This window comes from Ambystoma mexicanum, chromosome 6q (genome assembly GCF_040938575.1).
Source record: "Ambystoma mexicanum isolate Mex_15411 chromosome 6q, UKY_AmexF1_1, whole genome shotgun sequence".
In the NCBI taxonomy this organism is placed as follows: Eukaryota; Metazoa; Chordata; class Amphibia; order Caudata; family Ambystomatidae; genus Ambystoma; species Ambystoma mexicanum.
In genome coordinates this window covers 295,268,789-295,295,865 of record NC_090937.1, presented here as the reverse complement: position 1 = coordinate 295,295,865, position 27,077 = coordinate 295,268,789, and the positions used below count along the sequence as shown (strand labels likewise).

Sequence of the window (27,077 nt, the reverse complement as noted above, 5' to 3'; positions counted from 1 at the left end):
CTGTTTCCACAGCTGCAGTACAGCGCCCATGGGTAACCATGTTTCCAAAATGGCCCTAGTCTTATTTTATCTGCACTTTTCATTCATATGTTACTACTTGGCCCTTCTACCAATCCAGGTAGGGGTGGGTCCACTTTGAGTTTTGCATTTGGCAGGATTCCTTTGCAAAGCCCATCAAGGCACCAGTGTGTCTGCTGAAGCAGGCAGTGAGGGAGGTGCATGAAACCTTGCATGCCATGCCTGGCTGGAACCAGTTTGAACTGGGAGGCTGGCTGTCCTGCACAGAGAGCCGACCCCAGGTGATTGACAGCTCCATAGGACTGAATGAATGGGTTCCTGCATAAAAGGTGAAGTTCTTGGCACAGAAGGCTAAGTAGACCACTGGAACTGAAGCTCTGAAGAAGACAGCCATAGATGCCTGCAGCACCTCCAGTAACCGCAAAAGCACCGCTGCTGTCCTGACCCTGTTTTTGCATCAACAGGGACGCTCCACCGAGGATTTCCTCCTTCGGGCTGGTGGGCATAACCAGCCTCAAGACAATCTTCAATTTGGGCCATCCCCTGGCGTCCTGCGACCTCCCAGGGTTGCAGAATCCCAATACCCGCATACCTCAAACACCTTGGAGTGCATCGTCTTGCCGTTGTTGAATCTCACTGGAACTTCTGTGGCATCTGTGTAGACCTCTAGAAACATGAACCCTCTCCTCAGAGTCCCCTCGCCAGAGCGCAGGACTGAGGAAAAGAAGATTGTAAACGGCGTTGATCATTCGCTCCAGGTGCTGAGAAAAAGGCGTCAAAACCACACACTGATGCAGGAATAAGAAGAATTCCTTGCTGGCGACTCTCTCTCTCAACTGGGGGGGATGAGGGGGAGGGTAGAAAAGTTGGTAGAAATAAGATTCATTTGAAGGGCAACAAGCTGGGAGGCTTGAGAGGGGCAAAGCTGTAAGCAACTCTGTAAGGGCAACCAAAACTAAGTCTCAACTGACTAATACCAAGTCAAAAGAAGCGGAGACCAAATTACAGAAAAATGCATGAGAGAGTGGAGAAAAAAGGTCTCGCTCTCTCCAGGTTAGAAATTAAAAGTCCAGCAAAAGAGCTGGGGGTCTCTAAGGTAGAGAGGAATTGGCACGTTTCTGAGAATTTGCTCTAACAAAGCCCATCCAGGGTTCCCCCCTTTCGTCGCCATGACAAAGGACTAGGAGACCGGGTTTGCAGTCATGCTTCCAGCTGCATCATCTTCTTCGCTCTCCAGTAACTGCGAGGGTCTGGGTAAACTTACCTTGAGCCATTTGTGTCACTCTTTTGCTTTAAGAGTTCTAGTTTTGCAGTTTGGGTGTTCACCAAACTCCAGTCTCCCAGGCCTTCCAGCTTGTGCCCCTACAGGAAGGCTTCTTCTAAGCTCCTGTGACATTTCAAATAACTAACTTGCTACATACCTGTACTAAGATTTGTAATGGTTACAACCCTCTTGACTTTGGCATTGCTGGTTTTCTTGCAGTACATCTTCCATTCCCACTGGCTTTGGCAGTGCTGGTTTCCCTCCATAACCTGAACGGAAGAGCTCATTTCTAGTGAGGGAAAGACTGCCTAAACCGTACAAAAGAATTGCTACAGTGTTGCTTACCTGTTAATGTTGCATCTTTACATTCTTGAACTTACTTATAACATAATAATGCAGAGTTAATTCAAATAAGTGCTTTTACTTACCTGACTGAAGTCACTCCGTGTGGGCAGAGAAAAGGAAAAGTACATAATTTACTCACCTAATTTATTCCTCCTTATTATCCTGATGTGCAGTTGAAAAAGTATTACCATAGTTACTTCTTGCTTTTGTGTGTATATATAAATCTATAACTTTAACTTTAAGTGTGTACGTGTTTCTTTGGATCTGTGTATATTCTGATTTCTTTGTACTGAGTTACAGCTCACATTCCTACTCCTAAAATGTGACTTGCTGCTCTGCCATTGTGCCAACATTGGGCTGCAGAGGCCTATATTAGAAGTTGGGACCCTGAAACCAAGCGATACGCCTTGTAGAGTCCAATCATAACTGGGCTCTAGAAAAACGACCCCCAGCACATTAATTAGTTGCCATTCTCTGGGGATGTGGCTTTCTGGATGCTGCCCACACCACACATCCAAGCCCAGAACCAGAGGGGTCTATAGCCCTGGGTCTTTTCATTGCAGCCCCAGATAGAAGCGCAGGGGCTACAACCAAAAGGCTAACTAGCCAAGAGTCCCAACAGTTCCGACAATAGCCTAGCCCCGGATCTGTCCGAGCCACTCGTCCTACTATTGCAGTTTTTCCGTTTATTGTAGAAGGGAAGGTTTGCAAATGTTATGGAGACGGATTGGAGCAGTGTGCGAGCATAGCCAGGTTGAGTCCACAGTGCGGTCATCTTCCCGCTCATAGTATTCATAAGCATGGGTAACTTGAACAGCAGTGCCAGCATGGCTCCTCAGGTTCACAAATAACAATGAGCCAGCTTGAGATGAAGAGGCACAATGTTGTTGCTGGTTGTGTGGCTACGGCTGACAGTTACAACGTTGCCGAAACAACAAATCCTAATCGGAGTTCGAGAGAATAAGTGCAGGTGTTCAGAAATATGTCACAGGGCTCAACCCTGGCAAACACCCCCACAAATTAAGCACAGTTTGAAGGCTATAAACGGACCCGATTATTTGTGTCTCATACCGAAATTGTCTGCAGATTCCTCGTGGGTAGTGTTCAACTTTTGCTCCCATCCACATTGGAACATCCAGTACTGCTAGAAGAGTACATGTCAGGGTATATATATATATATTCCTTTGTTCCAGGGCCATAAATGAAATACAGGTTAAATAAATAAACACACTGTTTAAATTGTCACTACAAAGTGAATTACAAATGAGGATTACCCACATACTACATGTTCTTTTCATAAACCTATCAGAGTGTACATCAGGTTCACTGTGGTCAACTTTGCGTTATTGTTCCTGCAAAGTTATATTTCCTTATGGTGCCTTTGGCTGGTATTCAGATTGACTGCTAGTTCACTGCACGTGCAAACACTACTCAGGGACAGAATGTGTTATATTACTCAGGGCACATTAAGCTTGGGAAGCAGCGTCCAAGCTCGAATCCCGTCAAAGGTCAGACAATGCCTGTGAACATGTATTTTGTAAGAAAAATAATATACACTTTGAAGCAGGAGGCTACTTAATATATTTAGTACTAAAAAGAAGAAGGTTCCAAAAAGCTGCCTAGACACTACTTGCTTTTTCCTCTCATCACCACGCCACACCCACCCCTCTCTGGATTATCCAAGAGACCCCTTGCCCCCTCATTACTCCCCTGCCCAGCGAAGGGTCAGAGATTGAGAAATGCCTGCCAAAGGTAAACCAAACCCATGGCTGAGAGGCCATTGCGTGTTTGTTTTTAAACCATTCCCATCACTTTTAGGTCTTCATCCAACCTCTGCTTGTGTGGAGAAAAAAGTTACATGGAAACTTGAGTTCTGGTCATCCCACAACTCGTTCATGCACACCCACTCGCACCCCATCACAGGCGCTGGATGAGGCGGTGTAGATTTGCCTGCACAGTCAGTCATACAATATACATTTTCTTTGAATTCTGGGACTTGTAGTTTGCTTTGCCCATTATAAAACTCGGACTTCAATGGGCAAAGCAAACTACAAGTCCCATAATGCAAAGAAGACAAAAAAACGGAACGGACAAGCACCTACAGAATGGAATGGATCAGGTTGGCAACTATGAATATATCGAGTGTATTCTTCAATGTGTTACCCCATATTTACACTGGGAGTTCACTATTCCTAACAAAGAATAGGGCTACCTTAGGTAGAACATGTGAACCTGAACTGAACCTGGACTGTACTGCATCAAGATCTTCGGTTTAGGACCTTGGAAAGGCACAATTGGCCTGGGGGTTACCTAACCCATCATACCATCATTTACATCAGATCTCCCCGACATACAAACCATTCCTAATCTGCTCCAATCCACCCCCATCACCACGTCAACAAGAGCCATCACTCATTGGGCTCAAGTATCCCAGATGTCCGGGGAGGACGTGCTGTTTTTTACACCCCCTGACTAAAGAACAGGATCAAAGAGTATGCCTGCAACCTAACATGTAGGCATAGATGCCAACTTTTCACAGTGTGCACGAGGTTCTCGATTGCAGCAGCACAGATGTGGAATACCCTCCCACTATCTATGAAATCGCTGTCTAATCATCTGATCTTTCTGAAAGCTTTAAAAACTCATCTATTCTGACATTTCAGCATTCCTGGCCCTATTGTGGTGTTCTGTTTATAGCTACGGGCCTCTCTAGCGCCATGATGCCTATGGGCAACCGTGCGCTTTACAAGTATGAAAAAAAGGGTCCCTTATGCGTTGATCACACAACACAATTCTGCATCATTTGTATAGCTCTGCCCACCCTACTAAAAAGACAGTATGTGCTGTGAACCCACCCTATTGAGTATAATTGCGTGATAATTAGAAAGAAGCAGAGTTACTTGTGATGTACCTTTTTGAAATGGTGTTTAAAAGCGTGAATACGTATTTGCCCCAATAGACTGACTGGTCCTTAGTTGACTGTGAGGTGTGCTTTGACAGACAAGCACTTCATTTTATTAGCATCACTGTGTACTTCATGCCATAGATATTCAGAAGCAATAGGATTGCACTGGACTGCCTTGTGATCTTGGGCAAAACTGTTCAGGGAATGTGTGTTCACTAGCATTGACGTTTTTTGACAAATTGAAACATCAGTAATAAATGTATGTAGTGATAGGGCAAATAATTAACCCAGTTGTAAACACTTGTATATCAGTGCATGGTTTATTTTTTAGAAATCATTTTGTTCAACCCAGCCCGATCCATAATTGCATGCCTCACCCCAAAGCACTTCAATGTTTTTTTTTTCTTCTTTTTTGTGATGTTACAGCAATGCGACACACTCCTGGGCTGCAATGAAATCTACAAACATTAGGAGTGACTTGTAGAGGAGGTGCCAAGCTTGATTCACACTCCAACCGCCCATTTTGAAGTACCAGGAACGTTCAAATATGGGACGTATGGTGAACAAATAAACCAGCAGAGAGCCGCAGTGGGGCTCTGTCCAGTAACTATCAGAATAACGGCACCTGTTGAAGTACCGACACCAAAGAAAACCTGGACAGTAAGGTACCCATTGAGAAAACCATATCGACACATGAGACAGAATGACGATTGTCAGAATGCAATCCCTGAAGAAGCTAAAAAGATACGGCTGAAGAAGAATGGTTTAGTCACAAGAACCCGGACTGACTCACATATAGAAGATATGACGACCTGTGAATGATGAGAGACGAAACACCACAGACAAGTGACATCCTGAGCCTAAAGTGAAATAATTGATGTCATGATGTCAGATATTATGCCACATGCGCGATGAAGATATTTAGTTAGTTTAAACGTGTACATATGCAAGGAACCGCAAGAAGCACAGAAATCGTGAGGCTTGCTTATGCTTAGTAGTAAAATAGATTGCGGCAAGCAATATGCAATACATAATAATACAATACGATACATAATACATAATAGCAATACCTATACATATCTACTTCAAAAAGGAGCACTTTATATAAGTATACTTCCACCATGCACAAGAGCAGAATCAACCAAGGTCTCAAGGGGAGAGCTCTGCAGCAAAGAAATCGAGAATTAAAGCCGGAGTGAAACTCAAAGGTAAATCTTGCCAAGAAGCCAAGGTCGTATCGGCTGAAATAGACCCACAGTTGATACAATTAATGAAGAGAAGAACAGAGTATCCTGTTCAGAAAGGTCAAGATAAGCCACAGATAGCAGATGGCTGGCAGAGTTAAATCAAATACATGAAATTGCATGAAGAATAAGACGATTTCACGGCGTCTAAATCACGTGACCAGACGAGCAGGCAGGGATGAAACTTCACACCTACGCATGGATCCTTGCCATGCACAGACACCTTAACTTTTCCAGACCAAAAAGCAGTCTGGAAGCCAACCACAAAGAAATAATTGATACATGACCACTGAAGTGATGATTGATTGTAGTAATAATTGGAGGGAAGCTGGGGGTGCAGACAAACTCCCTGCACCTAGCCGGCTATTCTGCACGCTGCTAAGTAAGTGGAAAAGTACGAGTGGGTTGATGCCAAACCAATCAGTGGACCAAGTAATCTAGGGTCCTATAGTTAGTAGAACCAATGAGACGTTGTACTTTTAGTGACGTTTACAGTAGCCATTTTGAAGGAAGGGCTCAGATGCCCAACCTGACAGTGTTTATCCAATCCTCTCTCCCCGTTACCATATGCAGATATAGTGCCTATATTAAAGTTACCTTCCTAGAACCAGTTGAGTTGCATGCTAACATTTTAAGAGTTACATGTCGGTGATGACGAGTTTTTGTTATAAATACTACGTTTTTCTGAAATTAATGGAGTTGATCGAGAAGTAAGATCGAGTGATTGCCGATATTCATGAACTCCCCGTTTTTTGTACTTGTCATTAAACGGACTCCCTTTGCCAAACTATCGAGTTGTGATTATCAATTTGATGCGAGAGTATTAATCTGCATCCCCATCCATCTCAAGGGTGCTGCTTCTCATCTTAGAAAGTGCTGTTGGGAAACCCCCAGCTCTATGGGCGGCTGGTGTCCTACTGCACACTCTGGTAGAAGCAAACCTCAGCACAGCCATAATACGAGATGAAAGGCTCTTTTGCATGAAAAAGGACCGTCACTTTAGTTAAGTGATTACTTTTTTCTCAGCCTCCTCTGCTCACTGGTTTCCTGTTACTGCAACAATGGTTTGGACCGAGTCGTAGGTCAGTTGCTAGCTCTGCATGTAAGTGCACCAACATTTCTAATCCCAGAATATGTCTCCGATTTCCTATGCATGAACCTACCTGACCTTGCTGATGGGGCCACCAACAGGGCCACGTGTGTCCACAAGCCATGTGGTGCGAGGGGGGGGGGCTGCATGGGGAGGATCACCAGACTACTCCCAACAGACCATGCCTGGGAGGCAGGAACCAGATACGTTTTTCATGAGTGGCCAAAAGCGAAATAAGATCTGCAGCTCAGGTAAAGGTAGTCTTTTGAGGTTTGGTGGCAGGAGGTTGCTGGGCCGACAAAGCAGCCAATGCAACAAATCTTAGGGTGGACAGCCGAAGGTATCCATTATATGGCCAAGCATGGCGGTGTATATACTGTGAGCAAATGATAGGGCACCTGGCTATTCCCTGATCTCTCCAGGTTATGAAACTTCTATATGCATCAAGCAAATGATCAGGGTGAACCTGGAAGAACAAAAGACACACAAACATGTAATGATTATTGGAACACAAGACAACATATGTTACATTAGATACAGGCAAATAATTGTCACAGGTGAGTAAACTCAGAAAACATTCCCAAACAAGAACATACAGTGCAAATTAATTTGTTTTTGTTTGGGAATGTTTTATGTACATGTAAAAGTGTATATACTGTGTCTGATTGGAGCAATTTCGCTGGAGGGTAATCTGTTTTGTGCTACTGAATATGCAGTACTGCAGTTGCCACCAAGTCGAAGGGTCACATTTCTAAGAAAATCTGAAAAGTGCAGATGCTACCTTCATTCTGAAATGCACTCCCAATATTTATCATTGAATCGTTTGAGCAGCAACGCAGCTCTCGTGGTGTCCAGTAAAAATGTAGCCAACAGAAATAGGTATCCGTATAAAATGTCAAAGATAAGCGTATTGTAGAGTTGTTCGAATTTCGGTGGTACCAACATTTCATACAGGAGAAAATTTCACACAATTTTACAATACATGCCTATTATAGCAAACAAGGGGAGCAGGGGTTGCGGGGGTGAGGGGTGTCCTCTGCAACCTTGTTCGCTATAATGGACTGGAGGTTGCGGGGGTGTCCCCCCCCCCTGCTTATTGGGTAATAAAGTTGTTTTTTAAAAAAACACAAAGGACCCTGTGGCACCGGTCTCTGTCCACATAAGTGAAGGGAACTGGCGTTGCAGGGAGGCGGCGGCACACAGTGAAGTGTGCCGCCAAAAGGTAAGTATGGGGGACGGAGGGGGAGCAGGTAAGGGCATGCAGGAAATCCCATATCGGAGACAGATTACACAAAGGCGGACATTTCGGATTCGCGTACATCTACAAAAAATGTCGTCTGTGAAAAAGTCGTGGTGAAAATACCTCTGCAGTGAAAAAGTTGCCAAGCAAAAAGCAGTGAAAAATGCAGCTGGAAAATAGCCACAAATGTAGGGTTAATGAGGGTTTAGTGGTCTTGCGATTGCCTGGTTTAGGATTAGGATCAGGGTTGGGAGTTTGGGTAAGGATAGGGGTTAGGGTTACAGTAAATGTGTTGGGGTTTGGTTAGCGGTTAGGGTAGAATAATTGTCAAGGTTTGGGTAAGTGTTAAAGAAAGCAATACAGAGGTTGGAGAGGACTGGTGATGTTGGAATAGGGTAAACCTAGTGGTTAAGGTGTAAAGTAAGCATTAGGATAAGTGTTAGAGTTGCAGTATTACAGCAAGGGTTGGGTACGGGCAAGGGCTATGTAATTTGTGGTGAGCTAGTGATGGGGTTGGAGAAATGTTGGTGTTCTGTAAGAGGGTTCATGGTAGGATAGGTTTTAATTGGAGTTGGGGGAAGGTCTAGAAATGGAGTTAGGGTGACTGTGGAGATTTTGTTAGAGTTTTGGGTCGTATTTAGGGTCGTATTTAGGGTTTTCAGCTGTGATGACTCACTTGGATTCATCACTGATCCCCAGCCTACAATCTCCTCCTATGTGGCCAGGGGACGCAGCCGCTGCCTAATCCGACCCTGGGGGTGGTATTATGAGGGAAAATCACATGGGAGGAGATTGCTGTCGGGGAGATGTGGTGACCCCATCAGGAGAGAGACGGTGTGCTCCTCTTCCAGGTGAAGAAGATCCTATAATCCCTGATATATTGTTGGCATATTGCCACTATGCAATCCTTTCAATAATAAAACACTTGGACCTCTTCTTGCCAGACACCTTAAGCAGGATAACCGTCGCACTTCATGTACACATAATATTCACATAACATTTTGTGTCTGACCATCTTGACTTGAATAAAAATCCAAAGCATTATAGCTTTAGAGTCTCAATGTCAAATGGGCTCCCAAGTCCAATTCCAATAAAATCTATAGTTGTGGGAAGAGGAAAGTTTGTGTGCAGCATAAAGCGCACCAAGCTGAATGTGCAAACTAGTTTTTGGGATTCCAGTCAGCTATGCGGGACATTTAAAAATGGTGTGGCTTTGAAAATGCAGAATTGAGCAGAAGATGAGGAGAAAAGCAGAGCCGGAGGCAGACACACATGAGCAATCTAGGCTAAAGGAGGCAGGCGCTTCCTACCAGAGTGGAGAGAGGCCGGGAATGGCATGGCATATGTTCAGAAAGGGGAACGCTGAAGAGCTTGCAGCAAGAAGAAGGGTGTCAGGAGCACGGTCACGCTGCGGAGCAATCATCCCACCTGGAAGTGATAGAGAAGCCACGTCTGCAGATCAGGCAAAGCTTTCCCACTGCACGAACATCACGGTAGCAGTACGCCAAGGGCCAGGAACGACGGTACACACCAGTGAGTCTGCCCTGGAGTATTGGGAGGCCCGGGTGCACCGACTGGTGTACAAGCAATTACCAAGCTGTAATGAATATCCGCCAGGTAACATTGAACAACTAGGTTTACACAAATCTCTGTATAAGGGATGGCAATATTGGAGCAAATGTTGTCAAAAGCAAATGAACATAACGAATGAATTAATTGAAGGCACGATCTGTACAATTCTTCATATGTGAAAGGTAAATATGGGGAAGATTGGAACAAGCATTGCCATAGGCCAATGAACATTACTAATGAAATTAACGAGCAAAGCTTGAACAAGCCTCCATGTAAGGAATGCAAATGTGGGGAAGTTGAAACAAGTAATAACTGAAGCCAATTGAGTATAAAACAGTGAAGGAGTACAAACTGTGTTATACTCGAAAGAGAATTCAAAGGTTGTAAGAAGACCTGATGAAGTTGTTGCATCAGGCAGTGAATCTTTGGGGGACAGATACCTGGCAGGAGAGTGCACCAGGGGTCTACCAAGCCTAGATGGTGGGGGCGGGGAGCAACTAACTGGGCAGTGCACCATGTAATCCAGCCAAAGTATGTGAAAGAAGAAAATACGTTGTAAAATGAGTTCCTGGCAGGGGAGCATACCAGGAAATCATCATCAATAAGTTGCTGAGCGGATATGAGATTCTCTTTCTCCATCCTTACAGATGTCATGCATTGCTTTAGAAAAGATATTCTTTGTCTTTCTCAAGAAAGTCTTGGACAAGATTTCCACTACTCTATGGGGAGCCATTTTTTGGGAAGGATAATGTTTTCATCATCCCTAAGGAAGTGCTGAAACATTATTACTTAAGTTGCCAAGAGGTACTTAACCATCCTTAAAGCATCATTTGTTTGGAAGAGACCCTTTCATATTCAAGGAAGTATGTGAAAGAGACTATTCTACCACTCGTCAAGAACTATTGTGTGAACTGAATCTATACAATATTCTACCTGAAACAGTTCAGGGGAAGGGAGTCCTCCCCTGGATACAAGGATTGTTCTTTTGGATTTATATAATTCGTGTTTGCACTTATTTTTCTGAGTTTAACACAGAGCCGTTTACCTTTACATTTGGTTGTTCATTTTTAGTGTGAGGTCAGATATGTTTTGGACACAAGGACAGTTTGCTTAAGTCAGACAACGAGACACTGGCTGTTCCCTAGTTTTGATTTCATAGGCAGGGAAACTCTCATTTTGATGGGGATAGGAAGGCTTTTATTCAAACCCTTTCATTTGAATAAAATGTCTAATGTTGAAAATTTTACAACTTTGTGTCTGTCTCTCTCATTTCTGACCCCTCACACAGCCTTGTACTTTTGTGTATTTAAAAATGGCTTATTTGGCGACCTTTATTACTGGGACCATTTTCACACTTTGCATTGCTTGTATTGAATGACTCCTTTTTTTAAAACAACTTTTTGCTAACTACACTTTCCCATGACTAAACGTTCCTGGCGACATTTTCACATAGAACTGCTCTTGCATGATTTCTGTAAATACTAATCTGTAGATGCAAGTTCTTATGCCAGTTAAATCTGTGCCCCAGTTCTGCTCTTTTTCAACTTGCTATCTGCAGCATATATCTTGTTCATGGAATACAAGGAGTTGGGAAGTATAGGAGTCAGATGCAGGAGTAAGGAAAACGTGTGTACTTAGTTGGAATTCTAATCTTTGACCTACACTATCCTTGGCTTCCTGTGCCTGACCAACCCGCCCAGCTTTAGACAGAGTTTAGGAGTGAAACTTGCAAGGCATAATTCGGCAATGATATAGACTGCTCGGGAGCGATGAATATGCTTGGAACCTTATCCCAAAACGTAGTACATACTGAGTTGGAAGCATTTATTTCAGAATTTGTTTGCCACCTCCTTGCTTTTCTCTCCAGTTGAACAAAAGTGCTTGAGAAATTGATGTACTGATAATAAAACAAAGTGCAGATCTAAAAACTGGAAGCAGGAAAAATGGTTGAATGTAAAGCAGAAACCTGATTGTGTAACATTGCTGCGTTTTATAGCCCAATGAATGGCAAAGTAGAGATATACCATGTTATTAGAAGTGGAGTTTTTCGTAGCTACACTTGTGCTCTGAATTTCTGAGTAGGGTCCTTGTCTCGGTGACTAAGTCAGTCTTTGCCATTTTGTGTATGTATTGATTTCAGGTACGGGATTGCTGGATCCACAAATGTGACGGGAGATCAGGTGAAAAAGCTGGATGTTCTTTCCAATGACATGGTCATTAACACGCTGAAAGCATCGTACAGCACCTGTGTCCTGGTTTCGGAGGAGGACACACACGCCATCATAGTGGAACCTGAGAAGCGAGTTAGTACTTTCTGGTTGTTTTGTATAATTTTCCGCTTGTTTTCTGAATACCCATAGTTTGGTCTTGTCCTTAATTTTTGTATTGCAACCGGGAATGGGGAGGTATTGGTATTGGGGTGAGGGTTAAAAAGAGTTTGCCACATCTGTTTGTACATATATTGATCTGTGCTACATTTTGATCGTAGTACTTGTATTGTCATCTGCATTACAAAAGGTTAGGCAGTCTTTTTTTATAAACCCATCCTGATAGTTTGGAACATAAATGCCCCATTGTCGTAGCCAACACATTGGTGAAGATCTGTTAGGTAAAATTTCACTTACTGCTGTTTTACCTCTATATTTGTGGACCCCCCAACTTCTTGCTTTTGTTCCTGTCCTGACTTTTGCCAGTGAAGCACAGCCTTCAGCTGTATTCCACTGGGCTTTAACTCCTCCTTCTGGAGGAACTGACTTGTCCTTTTGACATTCAGTACTGGGAAACATTGTTTCTCTTGGTTTTATGACTTTGTTGCCACTTTTGGCAACTGTATTTCTGTGCGCAAAGTACATTAAAATGCCGCGCACTGGGGTGCTTGCGTTTTCGGGCCCTAGAAATCCCTTAAGGATTTAAATCCCTTAAGGATTTTTTGGTGACTGGACAATGTGCCTAGGAGTAGACTGGTGGTAGCAGAAGCTTTTTCATGTATTTTTATTACCTTTTACTGAGCCATACCATGCTTACCACATGACTGTGGCTAGTGTCCGTCAAGGAAGTGCCACAAGGTCTTTTGTCTTCTCCTTTAGCAATTTTTTCTGTTGGCCATCCCGTTGCTCTTTGTGAACCGGCTAGTCCTTATTTGGGCATGTATTCTCCTGCAAAAGCCGGTGCTTTTTGTGGGCTAATTCATGTCACGTGTGTGGGAACTGTGAAAATCTAGAGAGGTCTTTACTGCCCAGACCCCGAGATCCCTTACCCGGGTGGCCAGGGCACATCCATCGCCTTTGGATCCTGACCCTGGGGGTAGACAAGTGCGGGAGGATCACCTGGGTGAGGGGTCCTCAAGGAGTGTGGAGAGACACCTGAGGGTGAGACGCGGTATTCCCGCCCTTCCCAGTACCCCCATCCTAGCTTATAGGATATTACAACTTCCCAAATCCCCCCCCCCCTTATCCTACACAAACACTGAGCCGAGGAAGAGAGGTCTAAGGCTGAAAGGATTACCCCCCATTCAATACACTGGACATGTCCCTCTAACGAGATCAGGTACTTGACTCTACCCACATGGTTAAAAAGGGGAACACTGAGACACACTTGGAGAACGGCAGTGCACGAGAAGGAGCACTTCTTCCAGGGGTATGGCGAACGAGAGCAACAAACCGAGGGGTTGAACCGAAGGGGCAGGAAGCTAGAGACCCCAATCTGAGAGATTATTTCCAAAAGGCCATGAAGAATGCGTACGACAACCCATCTGGAAGGGAGAAAGAGTCTTCCGAGTGCTACAAGGTTACCAGCCACCGTCCTGGGTGAACGGCAGAGTTGGGGAGGCGGGCAAGCGTCGGTGGTAACAACCTTGACTCCTACATTAAAGGCACTAAAGATGGAAATCATTTTAACATGACCGTTGTGTTGAAGGAAGCAAAGGAAGCCTGGTCTGTGTTTAATTGAAATGCTTGAAACAGTATCGGAGGCATGAAGGTTATGCGAGCGCAGATAAAAGAAAGTGAATCGATTGTTAAGAACTGTCAATACGATATACAAAGTAGCAGAGTGGTCCACCAAACTGAGATTGCCCAATCTAAAGTCTCTGTGAAATGTTTTTTAAAGCTTCAGAGGCAGCGGGAAGCGAGAGAAAGAAAGTAACCACAAAACTGCATAAAAGAAAGGTTTGAAAGACTTGATATAGGAGCAATTGATAAGAAAGCAAGTCATACGTAGCAAGTATATTTTCCAAGAGGCATTGGAACTGACATAAAGAATGTAAAATGGAAGTAAAGAAAGAAAGGAGGGTTAAAGTGTTCATGTGGAGCAAAAATCCTCCCAGGTTCAAAAGTCTTAGACGGCGAAATCAAAACGCAAAAGGTGGCTCAAACCCGACAGAGGGAAGCCCATGTGTGGAATGTGAAGAAAGCTTGGGGAAGGGAACACCGCCAAGGAGAAAAGTTTTGAGCCCAGGGAAACCTATAGTGAACTGCGACCAAATACTATACTTGGAAACATTTTGTTGTAACTATGTAGAAGCTTGAAGCGTGACCTAGACTTGGGTGATAGGAACCCGAGAAGTTAAACCTGCGAACTTGTGACTCAGACTTGAACAGCCAAGAAGGCACTGGAGGGCAGAGCAAGTCGCCTAACTGTGTTCACAAGCCAAAGTGTGTTCATCCATCAAGTCTTCCATCTAACCCTGTGCTATACAACGTGGGGACGAGAATTAATACTGATTAATATTGCCATTCTGGCATTTCGCTTCACCACTGACTTTCCTTATTTATTTTTCTTCCTTTCTAGATGCATATCCCTATGTCACATTAGTTTGTATTGGAGTGAAGGCAGGCATTAGGTTTTTGTTTGTATAGGCCTTTATTGTTTGACTAAGACTGACTAGGATGGTTTCTTTATTATTTGATGGTCGCAAATACTCCCATGTTAGTTGTATGGCCAGACGGGAGCTTTCCAACCCCTTTGAATTTAACAATAAAGGTTTTGAAACTTGCAACTCTTGTCAGTGTCTACTTGCGATACCATGCCTCCCTTGCAGTACCCAGGAAGTGGGTTGGGGCTGTCTGGTCCCAATCCACAGTACTGGTGCCACGATGTCTGGTGTGCACAAGAGCATAAGAGCCACAGTGTTCCCTGATTGGACCACTGCTGGCGTGCATGAGTGTTGCAGATCTCCTCATTCGCAGATCTCCTCATTGGCCAGCTCGGTGTGAGCACTCACTGGAACGTAGGATATTAGGAGAGGCTCGGAGTGCAGACCCGCAGATCACCCTTGGGACCGAATCGACCTATACACGGAGCCAAGTATACAGATAAGCAAAGCAGATCCAAGGACTGTCCGGAACTGCGCAGAGAAGGTTTGGCACCCTGAGCCCACACTTGTCCTGGTAGAGCCTTGCTTTGCGCTTGATCTCCGAAGACCTGCAAAGGTGCTTCAACCCTTTTGAGTGGTGGGACCAATCGCACTAAACGCCTCCTTGGCACAAACAACCCTTCTCTGAAGTTACCCTGGGCCCTCCAATGGACAGACCCGCTTGTGCCTTGGCATCCATGCTGGAGCGTTGCTTCATCCAGTTTCGGCTCGAGCTTTAGGAGAACCCTAGTTTGCACTGCAAAGCACCTTCTTGACAAATCTTGACGTTCCCTACTGCTTTGGTCTGCGAGAGACGCATGCTTTAGACCACGACACGTGGGTGTTCCTGCGTCACTGTGTGACAGTGGTGGTGACTGCTGGCGACTTTCTCACCTTCCTTCAAGTGTCCTGAGACCAGCTGCATTGATGTTTTCTTTGTCCTGCATTCATGACAAGAGATCCAGCTCCTGATGTAAATCGGACCTGCATCCTCAGCGCCTGTTCACTTTGAAGCGTAACCAAGGAGGGGATTTCGTAGTCCTGGCGACCTTCAAACTTGTTTGAACCCGGAGTGAGCTAAGGCGGTGAGTAATCATACCACTTACCTGTAGACCCCAGTTCATACATATTGTTTTTACGCAAAGGATCCATTGTGGTCCTTGCCTTGACTTGGTGGCTCCTGCTCCCAATAGTTGTCCGAAAGTTGGGCACAGCTTTGTTTTCTGTAGCAGACCCGCCTCTGAGTCTTGTAACTCCTCACACTCCACATTCCAGTGTCGTCCTCTTAACGTTTCCTTCCCATTGAGGTTTGTCCCTTGTGAACTTTATACAGCAAAAAGCGTTTTTATGTACGAATATGACAGTGAGCACAAGGCTCCAATCTTAAGTTGGGGATATCCATTTCTGGAATTGGCCATTGTGATAAAGTTTGTGTGCCTTTCCTCTTCACAGGGTTTGGTGGGAATCTGCACTTTACTGCATTGACCAAAAGTGACTGTATATATATTTTACATAGTGTGTGTTTAAGAAGTAGCAATGCTGTCTTCAGTATTCGCCTGTGTTTGTTCTGGGCCTAATAAATGGTATATTTCTGATGTACTAATGTCGAAAAGTAATTCTTGACGTCCTACTGTGTGTGCTCATCCAGGACCTCATATCGCCCCCACAACTCCTGAGACTTAGCCTTGACTGCTCTCCAAGCTACATTGAATTGTCCTGGCTAACTTTGCAGAAGTGTTCCCTGTTTCACTAAACTAGGGTGGCCTCCTGACATCTGTTCACCAGAGCAGAGCTCAGAAATCCATTCTAACAAGATCTTTGAACCAATATCGAAGAAACTCTATTCTCTGTGGTGCAGTCTTCAGGGATTTTTATGGTTTTGGGGTCTGTGTTTAGTATGGACTCAGTCAAGGTTGGTTGAGTATTTTTGACAGTGGTGTTAATGGCTCCCAGAAATGTATGTAGAAAGCTATATTGGAGCCATCTTAGCTTGAATCTCTGGTATACATTGAGGTAGCTCTAAGAACATGGATTAAAAATGTCTTGTGTCATTCGGGCGATTCTAAGACTTGCCCTAGATTTATAATTGGAAAAGTATTACTTCAAGTCTCAGAATGCAAAGAAGAAAACATGACTGGTTGGGCATAACTTGAATGTCATTGGACATTTCGACATGTATGTGGGACTTTCATGGTTCATGAGGGTTGATCCAACTCCTGTCTTGGCTCATTGAAGGCAACCTGTTTTTTTTTCTTCCCATCCAGTATTTTTTGGTTCTTCTGTTGAAAGACTGCTGCACTATATAGCTATTGGTAAAAGGGTACGTGGACCACACTCTTGATTCTTTATGTGACCAATAATAAATAAAGACCTCCGCTCTGATGTGCTTTGAGTTCATAAGTTAGAATCAATCTTTCACGCAATCCTAAAACACTTGTTTGCTACTTAGATAAACCCTAGCTATTCTATTTTGATGAGCTGTTAATCACCATTTTGTCTTTATAATTAAAAATAATAATTTAATTTGACCCTGCCCTTAAGCATCTATTTGGTGCAATGCTGCGTGATAGTAAATCCAATTTGCCACAAATAACACATTTGCTGTTGGCGAGTATTTTTTTATCAGCAGCCATCTGATTGCAAGAAGTAATTCTGAATGGAAATAGTAGAAACTGCCAGCCAAAATAAGATTCTATGTCAAGACCAGAGGTGAGCATTATGCTTCAACATCTTTTATTTCTACTCTTCAGCAGTTTCAAAAAATGTATCTTTTTTGATCCAAATACATTTTTTTTTTTAAAAGAATGTGTAACATTAAACGTAATCCAAGACTACAAATCCCTATCGGTCCCTTCTGTTGAGTAGTTTTCCAGATCCTTTTCTTTCCTTCTGGACCCTGTATGTCACTTCCAGTATGGGTCCTTGGCTCTTCTTTTTCTGCTCTTCAGATGAGTACTGTATTGTTGCAGCAATTATTGAAGGTTTAAAAGCATTATGAGGAATAGTTAAAGTATTTAATGGCGGTATAGTGTTTGTATTATATGACTGGCAATTGGTGTGCAAAAGAAACACGAAAGCACAGTGAGGTAGCCGAGCGTAAGCTCAAGCTGCCCACTTGGTTAACAGTGTGGTGTGGCGATGTGATTACGAGAAAGCAGGGAGGATCAGTGAGCAGATTAGCTCACTTTCAGGAAACCTGCGCACATTCTCCAGTGGAGGCTGCCGGTGCTGTGAGCGACCCTGGGCTATGCCAAAGAGACGCTCAGCACTACGGCATGCATTATGCTGTGAGGACGCATACAAAGACTACATCTTACGTAACATCGGGCAGGAGCGCCATTTGAAGGGGGAACTGTGATGACAAGCCGGAGCTTCAATTGAGAGGACCGGCATAGGATTACGAACAGAGATATATCGTCCCACAGAGCTCGGAGCGGAGTATACCTCCCTCTAGACTGTATACGTTGTCGGAGCCGCAGGTAAAGATGCACAAACTAAGAAAGTGGATGTGCACATCAGCCTGCAAGTTCAGGCACTCGTTCCCTGCACAAGCCACATCGCCTCTGCCCTGATGGAGGCTGAAAGCTGGAGTGAGGGTAGTCTGGAGGACATGGTGGCAGAAGAAGACCGAGACCTAACACTCAGTTTTAAGGGAGTGTGAGGGGACTCTTATTGGAGCAGTGGCTCAATGGGTGTGACCCCTGCAAAAAGAGCCTGGAGATACTGGAGACCCTTAGAGGAGAGGCCAGAAAGGGTAAAGATTACAGAGCAGGAGATGGCACATCCGCTGAACACACTCCCAAAGTGGTGGAAGTACAGGGGAGTAAATGGACCTGGAAGAGGGAAAGCTCTTCTACTCCCCTGGGTCATGATATAAGGGTTCAGAAACAGACCCCAGAGGTGGACGACACTTTTGGTAGGCATGCAGGGGGCTTTGCTACAAAGGTCGGCAGTGCCAAGCTTCCTACTCCCTTCCCTAGGGGCGCATAATATGGGTGAGACAGACAGACCCTGTGACGGTAATCTGTCAAAGCACAGTGTTTCATGAAGATCGCAAAAGGCAGAAAGGAGAAACAAAAAAAGCTTGTAGAAGACGCTAAGGAGGAGCTGTCCAAGATATTTGATCCAGACGGCATTAGACACCCCAGGTCTACGGACTAGCAGCCATCTCCTAGAATGACAATGTACATGACACAAAGATTACGTAAACCTCTAGCAGGGGAAACTAGAGACTGATGAGATCAGAAAGGCCACGTCTAGAACTTCCAGGCAAGGTGGCAGACACACCCGAACTAGACCCTAGAAGGTTACGCTTTTTTACTAACATGTCCAAAGATTTGTGCAAAGGGATGGATAGGGCATGGAAAGATTGCCAGCAGAAAGTCCTAGATTTGGCAGGGCCGATCGCTAAAATCATGCACCTAGGGGAAAGAGCGAGAGACAGGTTTAACTGGTGGACGCAGATACCCTAGGTAGCTGCACACAAACAGCAGTATGCCTGTTATGTAACACCAACTGTGCCCTCTCATCCGAGAGAAGTTTATTGCTTAAAATAGACAATAAGCTGGGTGAACTAGCATCATACGAGGCGGGGGAAGCCAGTCAGTCAGTCAGTCTAGGCTAGGCTAGGCCTTTGCTAAAGAGATGAGCAAATGTGTGGAAATGCATACAGCACTGGACAAGGACTTTCATCAATAAAGAAGATATTCCCCTATAGATTTTTTTTTTTTTCAGGTACCGGCTGACATAGAAGCCATTCGGCCCTTCGCTATATCTCACACAGGAGGCCTTGAGGTGCTAAAGCACAGTATTGGGATTCGGGACAGAAAGATTAATTATTTCCGGCCCGCGGTAGAAGCACAAGAGGCTGCAGAGGAACGGGATACTTCCGACACCAAGGAACCCAGTCAGGTGAGAGCACAAAGCATACATTACCCCACCCTTCCCCAGTAGGATAGGGGTGGTACAATGGTGAGAGTATTGCAATCAGTGAGAGGGTTCTGTCTACTTTTTGTGGGTACACCCATTCAAAGAGCAATTCCCTCACATTCAAAATTTGCCCAGATAAAAGCAGGCTTATTGGAGGAAGAGTTACAGCAGTTAAGAGGGAAAGGAGCGATGGAATGCAGCGAGATTCTACCACCACGCTTAATCAGCAATATGCTGCTGGTGCACAGGAAGGACAGGGTGTGGGAGTTTTAAACTTGATCTTAATGGGTGGATAGTGTACAGACACTCGAGGAGGGTAGTCACCTTCTCTGAGACATCCTCAGGAAAGGAGACTGGGTTAGCATGGATAGATCTAAAAGACACATACCTACAGTGCCACTAGCGATCCAGCAGAGCCCACACCTAAGCTTTGCGTGGGGAGAACAAACATGCAATTCAAGAGTCTACCCTTCAGACTCTCCTCTGCGCCCTGTGCTTTTACCAATCTCATGAAGCTGGTGGCCGCAGTTGTCATACTGCGTCCCTGGAAACGCTGGCATTGGTGGAGACTGGGAGGCATTGTTCCCTCCAACCGAATTCGGCAATCTAGTCTTCCTCTAAGAAGGCTTTGCGTTGTATCCGTCTTGGACCCGCGCTGCTTGTACTACTGCTGAGTACTAGCGCTCTGTTCCGGTTATTCATGGCCTTACTCTTTTTTTCGTTATACTCCATTATTCTCTTTCTTTCTTTCTTGGTTCCGGCTGTTAAACTTCTTGCTTTTTCTCAGTCTGAATCTTTTGTACTGTTTGCCGTACTAGTGGTACTCTGCTGCTTCAGTTTTCCCTTCTCCTGGGCTTCAGGTAACTCCTCATTTCGTTTGTCTCTTTGCTCTCTACCCTTTCGGGTCTCTTCCCGCACCGTGTCCAGCTTGGTTCATTATTATTCGGTGCGCTCTTACCTTGTTAAGTCTTTTTATTTGTTTTCTACTTTTTCGGCTTTCCTTCTGCCTCAATTGTGGATCACACTCTCTCAGTTCCGACTTTCTGGTTATTCCGTTTCTACCCTCGTATCTTCTGTCTTTTGTTGTGGAACTCTTTGTATTCACTCTCAAGTGCTTCCTACCATACTTACACCGTGGCTGCAGACTGTCCTTTCCAGCGTTAAACCCTCCTGTTACTTGCATACACCATCAACAACCGCTCTAACAGGGGCAACCTGAACTATTTTTACAATCTTCCGTTTGCTATCGGGAAGGTGGTACCCTTATCGTGGAGCACAGGAAATCTTACCTTTTGATTGGACTACGTCCGCTGGCTGTTTTGGTGGATGAGAGACTTACTACTTCAGCTAAAAGGATGTTATAACCTCAAGACATCCTCTCTTGTGGCAAGCCGGAACGCTCCTCTTACACAGGGTTTTTTCTGCCGCATCAATCTTTTTCCCTGGACATTTTTGGGAGCTTGCTCCTTGGGGTTCATCTTGATCCCGTTTCCTTAAGGTCATGGTGGCCTGTGAGGGGGCTCGCCCTTATTTGCACGATAAAAAGGAAAAGAAACTAAAGGAAACCAAGAAGAACGAAAGAAGGTGTCTGAAGACACAGTATACTCTTTTGAGGACTCGGGTGAGGAAGGGAACAGGGAGGTACCACAGACTCTGACAGCAGCCATACAAGAAAGGGGTATAAGGATAGTGATATAGACGACATTCTCATCCTAGCGGTGAGCAGAACAGCGCTGCAAGAGCAGGTACATTGGGTGAAGATCTTCTCACTTCACTCTGGTTCCTCATCATATCAGGTGAAGTCGGAACCTATGCCCAAAAGGAGGATGGAAGTTTTAGGTTTTGTGATGAATACCAGGAAAGCAACTCTGGAGCTTTCAGGGTAGAAGACGAGGGCTCTAATAAAGGTGATGCAAGTGATTCTCAGGATGATGACAATTGGCAAGACTAGTAGGTCTGCTATTGTCTTCCATTCAAGCCGTTTTCCCTGGTCCACTACATTACGGAGCTCTACAGAGGCTGAATAAAGATCAGGCACCTTCCGTGGGGGTCTGAAATATTGTCAGCTAGTGCTCCTAGATCAAGCAGGGAGGACTGAAGTAGAATGGTGGCTGCAGAGCCTTGAAGTGTGTAACATCCATGCCATTTTCAGAGGCATCTCGGAGTTAATAGAATCAGATGCAAGCAGATCCGGTTGGAGAGCCAGATGCGGAAACAGGCGGCAAATGGTCTCTAGTGAAGCTAGACCTGCACATCAATTGTTTAGAACTGTTAGCAAGGTGGTTCGCAATCAAGACATTTGCGAGAGACATGGTGAACTCTTTCCCCCTCCTCAAGATGGACATTGTATCAGCAGTGAGATATATCAATCGCTGTCATGACTCTTGCCCCTGGCCCTCACTGGCAATTCTGCCTTCCAGTTAGGGCTAGGTCAAAGGCCTTAAAACCTCCTCGTTTGGCGCCAGGCTCATAACCATTATGAAGACCAACATTAGAATGGGACTATTTACTTGGGGAGGGGGGGGTTCAGCCAACATGGAGGCACACACATAGCTAAGTTACAAGGAACTTAGCTATGTGGTCTCGTCTTTTGGGTGTGGCAGGCCTGGGACTATTTTACCTGGACTACTTTACCTGAGACTATTTAAACAGCACCCAAACAGCAGAACATGCTTTGCTTCTGCTGTGGGCAGCGTAACGCTCACTGTGTCCATTTCTTTGATGCCATCGCTGACTTCACTTAAACTCACCTGAAGGTACGAACTTCATCATCCGGCACTGCATGCATCTTGGAATACCATAACCTGGAAAGAGGAGAAAGAAAGACAGCATTAGTAAGAGTTTACTCCCGTTTCCTCCCGAATGAAGAAAGCCACACAATTCTTACCTGGGTAGTCCTCTCCTGGTCAGTATCATTGCTAGAGCATTAGGTTGCTCGAGGAGGAACATCGCAACCTGCAAGGAGAGAAAAGACACAGGTTGGCAATATAAAAGGCGAAACCGCGCATCGTGCATTACTCACCGGACAGCATTGTGCCCACTGCGCTTTCGCCTACCGGCCCATGCTCATCTTCAAACTGCGTGACAACACCAAAATACCTTTCCATACCTAAAAGGAAAGAAACAAGACTTTATTATTCAAACTACGAGGAACATAAGAACTGCATATAAAGACTGTAAAGCAGCAAATCTACAGAGTCGCAGCAGGCCTGGATTCCCACAGGGGGGCTTGCACCAGTGAAGTAACTTGGTCGCTGCTCGCCCCCCACATCTACGCGCCCCTGTCACGAGGAGCAGGGCGGAGAATCCACCTTTTACAATATTAAGGTGAGGAGAAGGCCCAAGGGGGAGGAAGGAGTTGAGGCCAAGGTGGGAAAACCTAAAGACAATCTGGTATTGAATCCAGCTCTCCTATATTGCAGACCCATCTTTAACCAGAGGCCTTACCAAGGGACCTAGAGAGGGTTCGAGAGTGCAAATCATCCAATCAGAGCTGGGTGGCGTCCCCGTGGATACCAGGTGAGCATAACAATCGCCTATGGGGTACGATGTCCAGAATGCTTGTAGAATTGGCAAAAGTCCTCTGTCACTACTGTCTGAGGAGGATATCCATCACGGTGGAATATCTCCCAGGGGCACGGAACATAGTGGCTGACTGAAACTCCTGATATCTGCGTGACTCCAGCAATTGGATGCTCAGCACGGAGGCCGTTGTGAGCATAGTGAGGACATGGGGGGGCTTCTAGACAGTGATCTGATCACCTCCAGGTTGAACGCAGACTCCCACATTTTTCAGCTGGAGATTGGGCCCCTGAGGAGCTAGGTATGGAGGCCTTTATGCAGAGTGGGAGCAGAGCAGTGAATTAAGCTTTCCCGACATTCCTAATCCTGATCATAATTTTAGCGAAAATACACAGAGCAAGCAGAAGCAGTGGTTATAGTACCCACCTGGAACTCACAAGAATGATTTCCAGTTCTGATGGAACTCTCCTTGGATTTTCTGTGGAGTACCGGCAACTACTAATTTGCAGGGTATCGGGCGCGCAGTGTAGCTTCCCAGGAATTTCAGGGCAGGCTGACCAGTTGATTTGAGTCATGGTCCCCTTCTACGCTCAGGAGCTATAACGCTGCGTGGAACCGGTGGGAGAAATGGTTTGAGCAGCAAGGTCTTCATCCCGTTTAGGCCCCTGTAGTACAGGTACTGAACCTTTTAGCAGTATGGGAGGTAAAGCATTTACGACCATGGGCCATATCGTAGAACATGGCCATGGGGATGGGGTGCGAGTGGGGACCGCCTGTCAGTGGTCCGGCTACTTCGAGGGGTGACGTTCGGCAAGCCACTGCTGCCGAAGTATGCATACCTATAGGATGTCAACATGGTGGTGAATCAGTTTGTTGGGTGGCCACCTAACAACAATGAACTGTCTATTCAGAAGCTGTCCGGGAAACTAGTGATGCTGCTTTGCCTATTATCTTGCAGGATAGTGTCCAACATCTAGGCACTAAAGGGGGACAGGAACATGTATTAGCAGAGGGCGTTGCGTGTAGCATCGTGAAAAGGACTAAAGGGGGTCTTGACCATTGTATTGTACCCTTATGTTCCGGCGCAGATGAAACTATGCATGGCCAACTGTATTAAAGAGTACGAACGGAAGAGGCTAGGCCACTGTGTGTAACTCAACTGATCAGAGTGGTAGGAAACCATTTAAGGCAGTGGCAGCTGGGACAATGGCTAGATGATACGAGAGATCATGACCCTGGCAGGCATTCATGTTTCGGCATTCAGAGCTCATTCAGTGGGGAGGCAATGGCCTCCAAAAACGTCACGTCAGGTGTTCGTCTCCAAGATATCTTGAAGTCTGCAGATTGGTCGAACGATTCTACCTTTTAGAACGTTCCATTTCAAGCCGATTTCAACAGTGGAAAGTACAGTGGTACAGTGGTGCAGTGTTTTGAACAAGCATAATGCTCGCCTCCAGTCTTGACATAGAATGAATATTACCCAGGCTTACTGCACAGGACTTCTTGGTTCTATTAAAGACACAGAGGCGAGCATTATCTCACCCGAGAAATGCGACATATAGACAGTGATTAATGTATAAACAGTTATGTTCTATAAACAGGTCAGCGTATTTCCCAACCTTTTTGATCTTTCATCATCATACAGGTGCGGAACAGAAGAATGGATGATGTAACCACCTCTCAAAATGAATAGGACCGGTTGGCAGTTGGTCATTTCACAAGGAGACAAGAAAGGGTCGTATGCGTTTGAAGTTCAGTGCAGCATGAAGTGTTGGCAAGGGTCTCAGTTGCCCAAACAGACTTTTGTTCAATTATGCCAGTTTCAGAGCATTCAAAAAAAGAGGAAGAGAGCTATAAAGGAAGTAAATAACTAGCAGAAGGCAGGTGCCCCTACCACCCCGAATGCAGGGAAAACATCTTATTTATTCAGAATTACTGTTTCAATCATCTAAATAGAACCCCATTTTATCATGAAAAAACAGACAGCAACAATCGATGGACCTACCATACTGCATATAAATGGTCCAAAAGAAATCAACCGTACATCCATCAATCCATTGACACATTCCACATCCATACATCATTTATATACCGGCGAGGGCACTTCAAAACAACATTAGAGCACAGAACTTGACAAGCGTTTGCTGGCCTAAACAGGAGGTGGATTCCACTTCTAATATTTCCAACTTCTGGCCAGAACAGTGATTGACATCAACACCCAACTGGTTTCGACATATGTATCTGATTTATCACGTCTTCGTCTTCATCAGGGAACCACAACTGTGGAAAAAATAAATGTAAAAAAAATCAATAAGTAGGCTGTCTAGCTCCCAAAAAAGAACTCATCTGCACGGAACAGTTAAAATGTGAAGCCCACAATAATTGAGTGCTTCTAACTTTGCAGAGGAATGTACAATTCATTAAGACAGACCCTGGTCTGTTTTTATTAATTGTTCCCTGCGCCCAACGTTGCCTCGCGCCATGGACCAGTGGATGACAACACATCTCCCTTTCAACAGAACAGAAAAGCAATAAATACTAGTACATGAATTTGACAAAAAGACTAATCCTAACAGACATCTTTGAACTTGCTTGGATAACCAACATTGCCCCTAAAATGATCTCTTGTACCTTGTGTATTTTCACACGCATCTTCTAACATAGTCAATTTGCATTGTCTCTCACTCACCCCTGCACCATCATCATCACGCCATTCACCTACAACCAGACCAGGCACGGATTTGGTCAAATATTGACACGCGTACCCTTGGGAGCTCACCACATTCTTGTCCTCAATTGTAGCTTCCTTGCTGCTATGCCCTTTTCCATCCATGCCCACTCTCCTATTCAACTTGATAATTCTTTATTTTTTTCACCACCCGTTCTTGCCTGGTTTAGCAGCACTGCTACTTGTTTCTGTAACAACATCAGGTTTGAAATGCTGAGAATCTCCCTTGGTCACCTTGAAAGGTTTTTTTAACCCATGCCACCTCTCCCACTTGGATGTCACTCTCTTTGACACATTTCCATCTGTCAAAACAAGCTTTGTTCTTCCGCTGTGTCTCCAACAACTGGTCAATCCAGGCTGTCACCAACTTTGACCCAGCCTTCCTTCTTCTTACCCATTGACAGGAGAGACCCCAGTTACCACATAGGGCGTGGTCCAATTTGCCCACAATGTCACTAAATGCTCTCTGCACTGACACATGGTTAGCAATTACCCACTGACTACACCATTTAACAACCCTTTCCACCAAAGCATTTGCCTGGGGGTGGTAAATAGCTGGTCTCCAACTCTTGATTCCCATCTCACTCCGAAAACATCTGCACTTCCCTTGATGTAAACTGAAATGTTGTCCGTCACTAACGTGTCAGGCATTCCTTCTCTTCCAAACAGTTCACGCAAATACTTGATCACACTGGACTTAGTTGGCATATCCATAAACTCCACTTTACACCATCAGGAGTGATAATCCACAACAACCAACGCATAGTGCTCCTCTGGATTCAACCAGTGTATGGGACCAATACAATCCATGACCACCTTGACTAACTGTGCCCTGGGCCAATCCACAACCTGCAACTGTACCTTTCTACACTGCATGCCCTTATCAGCCGTGCAGCAGACACTGCACCGGTCCACCAGCCAATTGACTTCTTTGTCCATTCCAGGCCACCAATAATATTCACATAAACGCCTCTTCATATAAGTAGACCCCCCCCATGGCCTTTGTGTGCCATTTTCAACAACCTAGCACATGCACCAACCGGAGGCACCGCTCTGATCTTGTATCAGAACTCCCTCTTCCACAGACAACGCCTCCTGAATTGTCGTATACACTTGCATCTCTGTCCAAAAATCACTCTGTAAGCCACACATTTAACACGTAACGTACCACTCGCAGGAACACCTCATCATGCTCCAACATACTTTTCTACTTATCACATGCAATGTCGTTCTTTACATCACTTATGAATGCTACCATTTCCAAATCTTCTGCATCTCCCTTGCCCCCTACATCCGGTAATGGCAACCATGACAAAAAAAAAATAATCTCCCACGTGTCTGTTTCCTGGAACAAATTCAATCGTTCAG

The 27,077-nt window shown here is 44.9% G+C and overlaps 1 protein-coding gene across 1 annotated transcript in view; it reads left to right on the top strand.

The window, feature by feature from the left end:
• LOC138515988 (fructose-1,6-bisphosphatase 1-like) overlaps positions 1–27,077 on the top strand; it is a 268,220-nt gene that overhangs the window by 40,182 nt on the left and 200,961 nt on the right. The window contains exon 2 of the mRNA XM_069630782.1: positions 11,819–11,981. Coding sequence (XP_069486883.1) covers positions 11,819–11,981 — 163 coding nt within the window. The remainder of the gene's footprint in view (positions 1–11,818; positions 11,982–27,077) is intronic.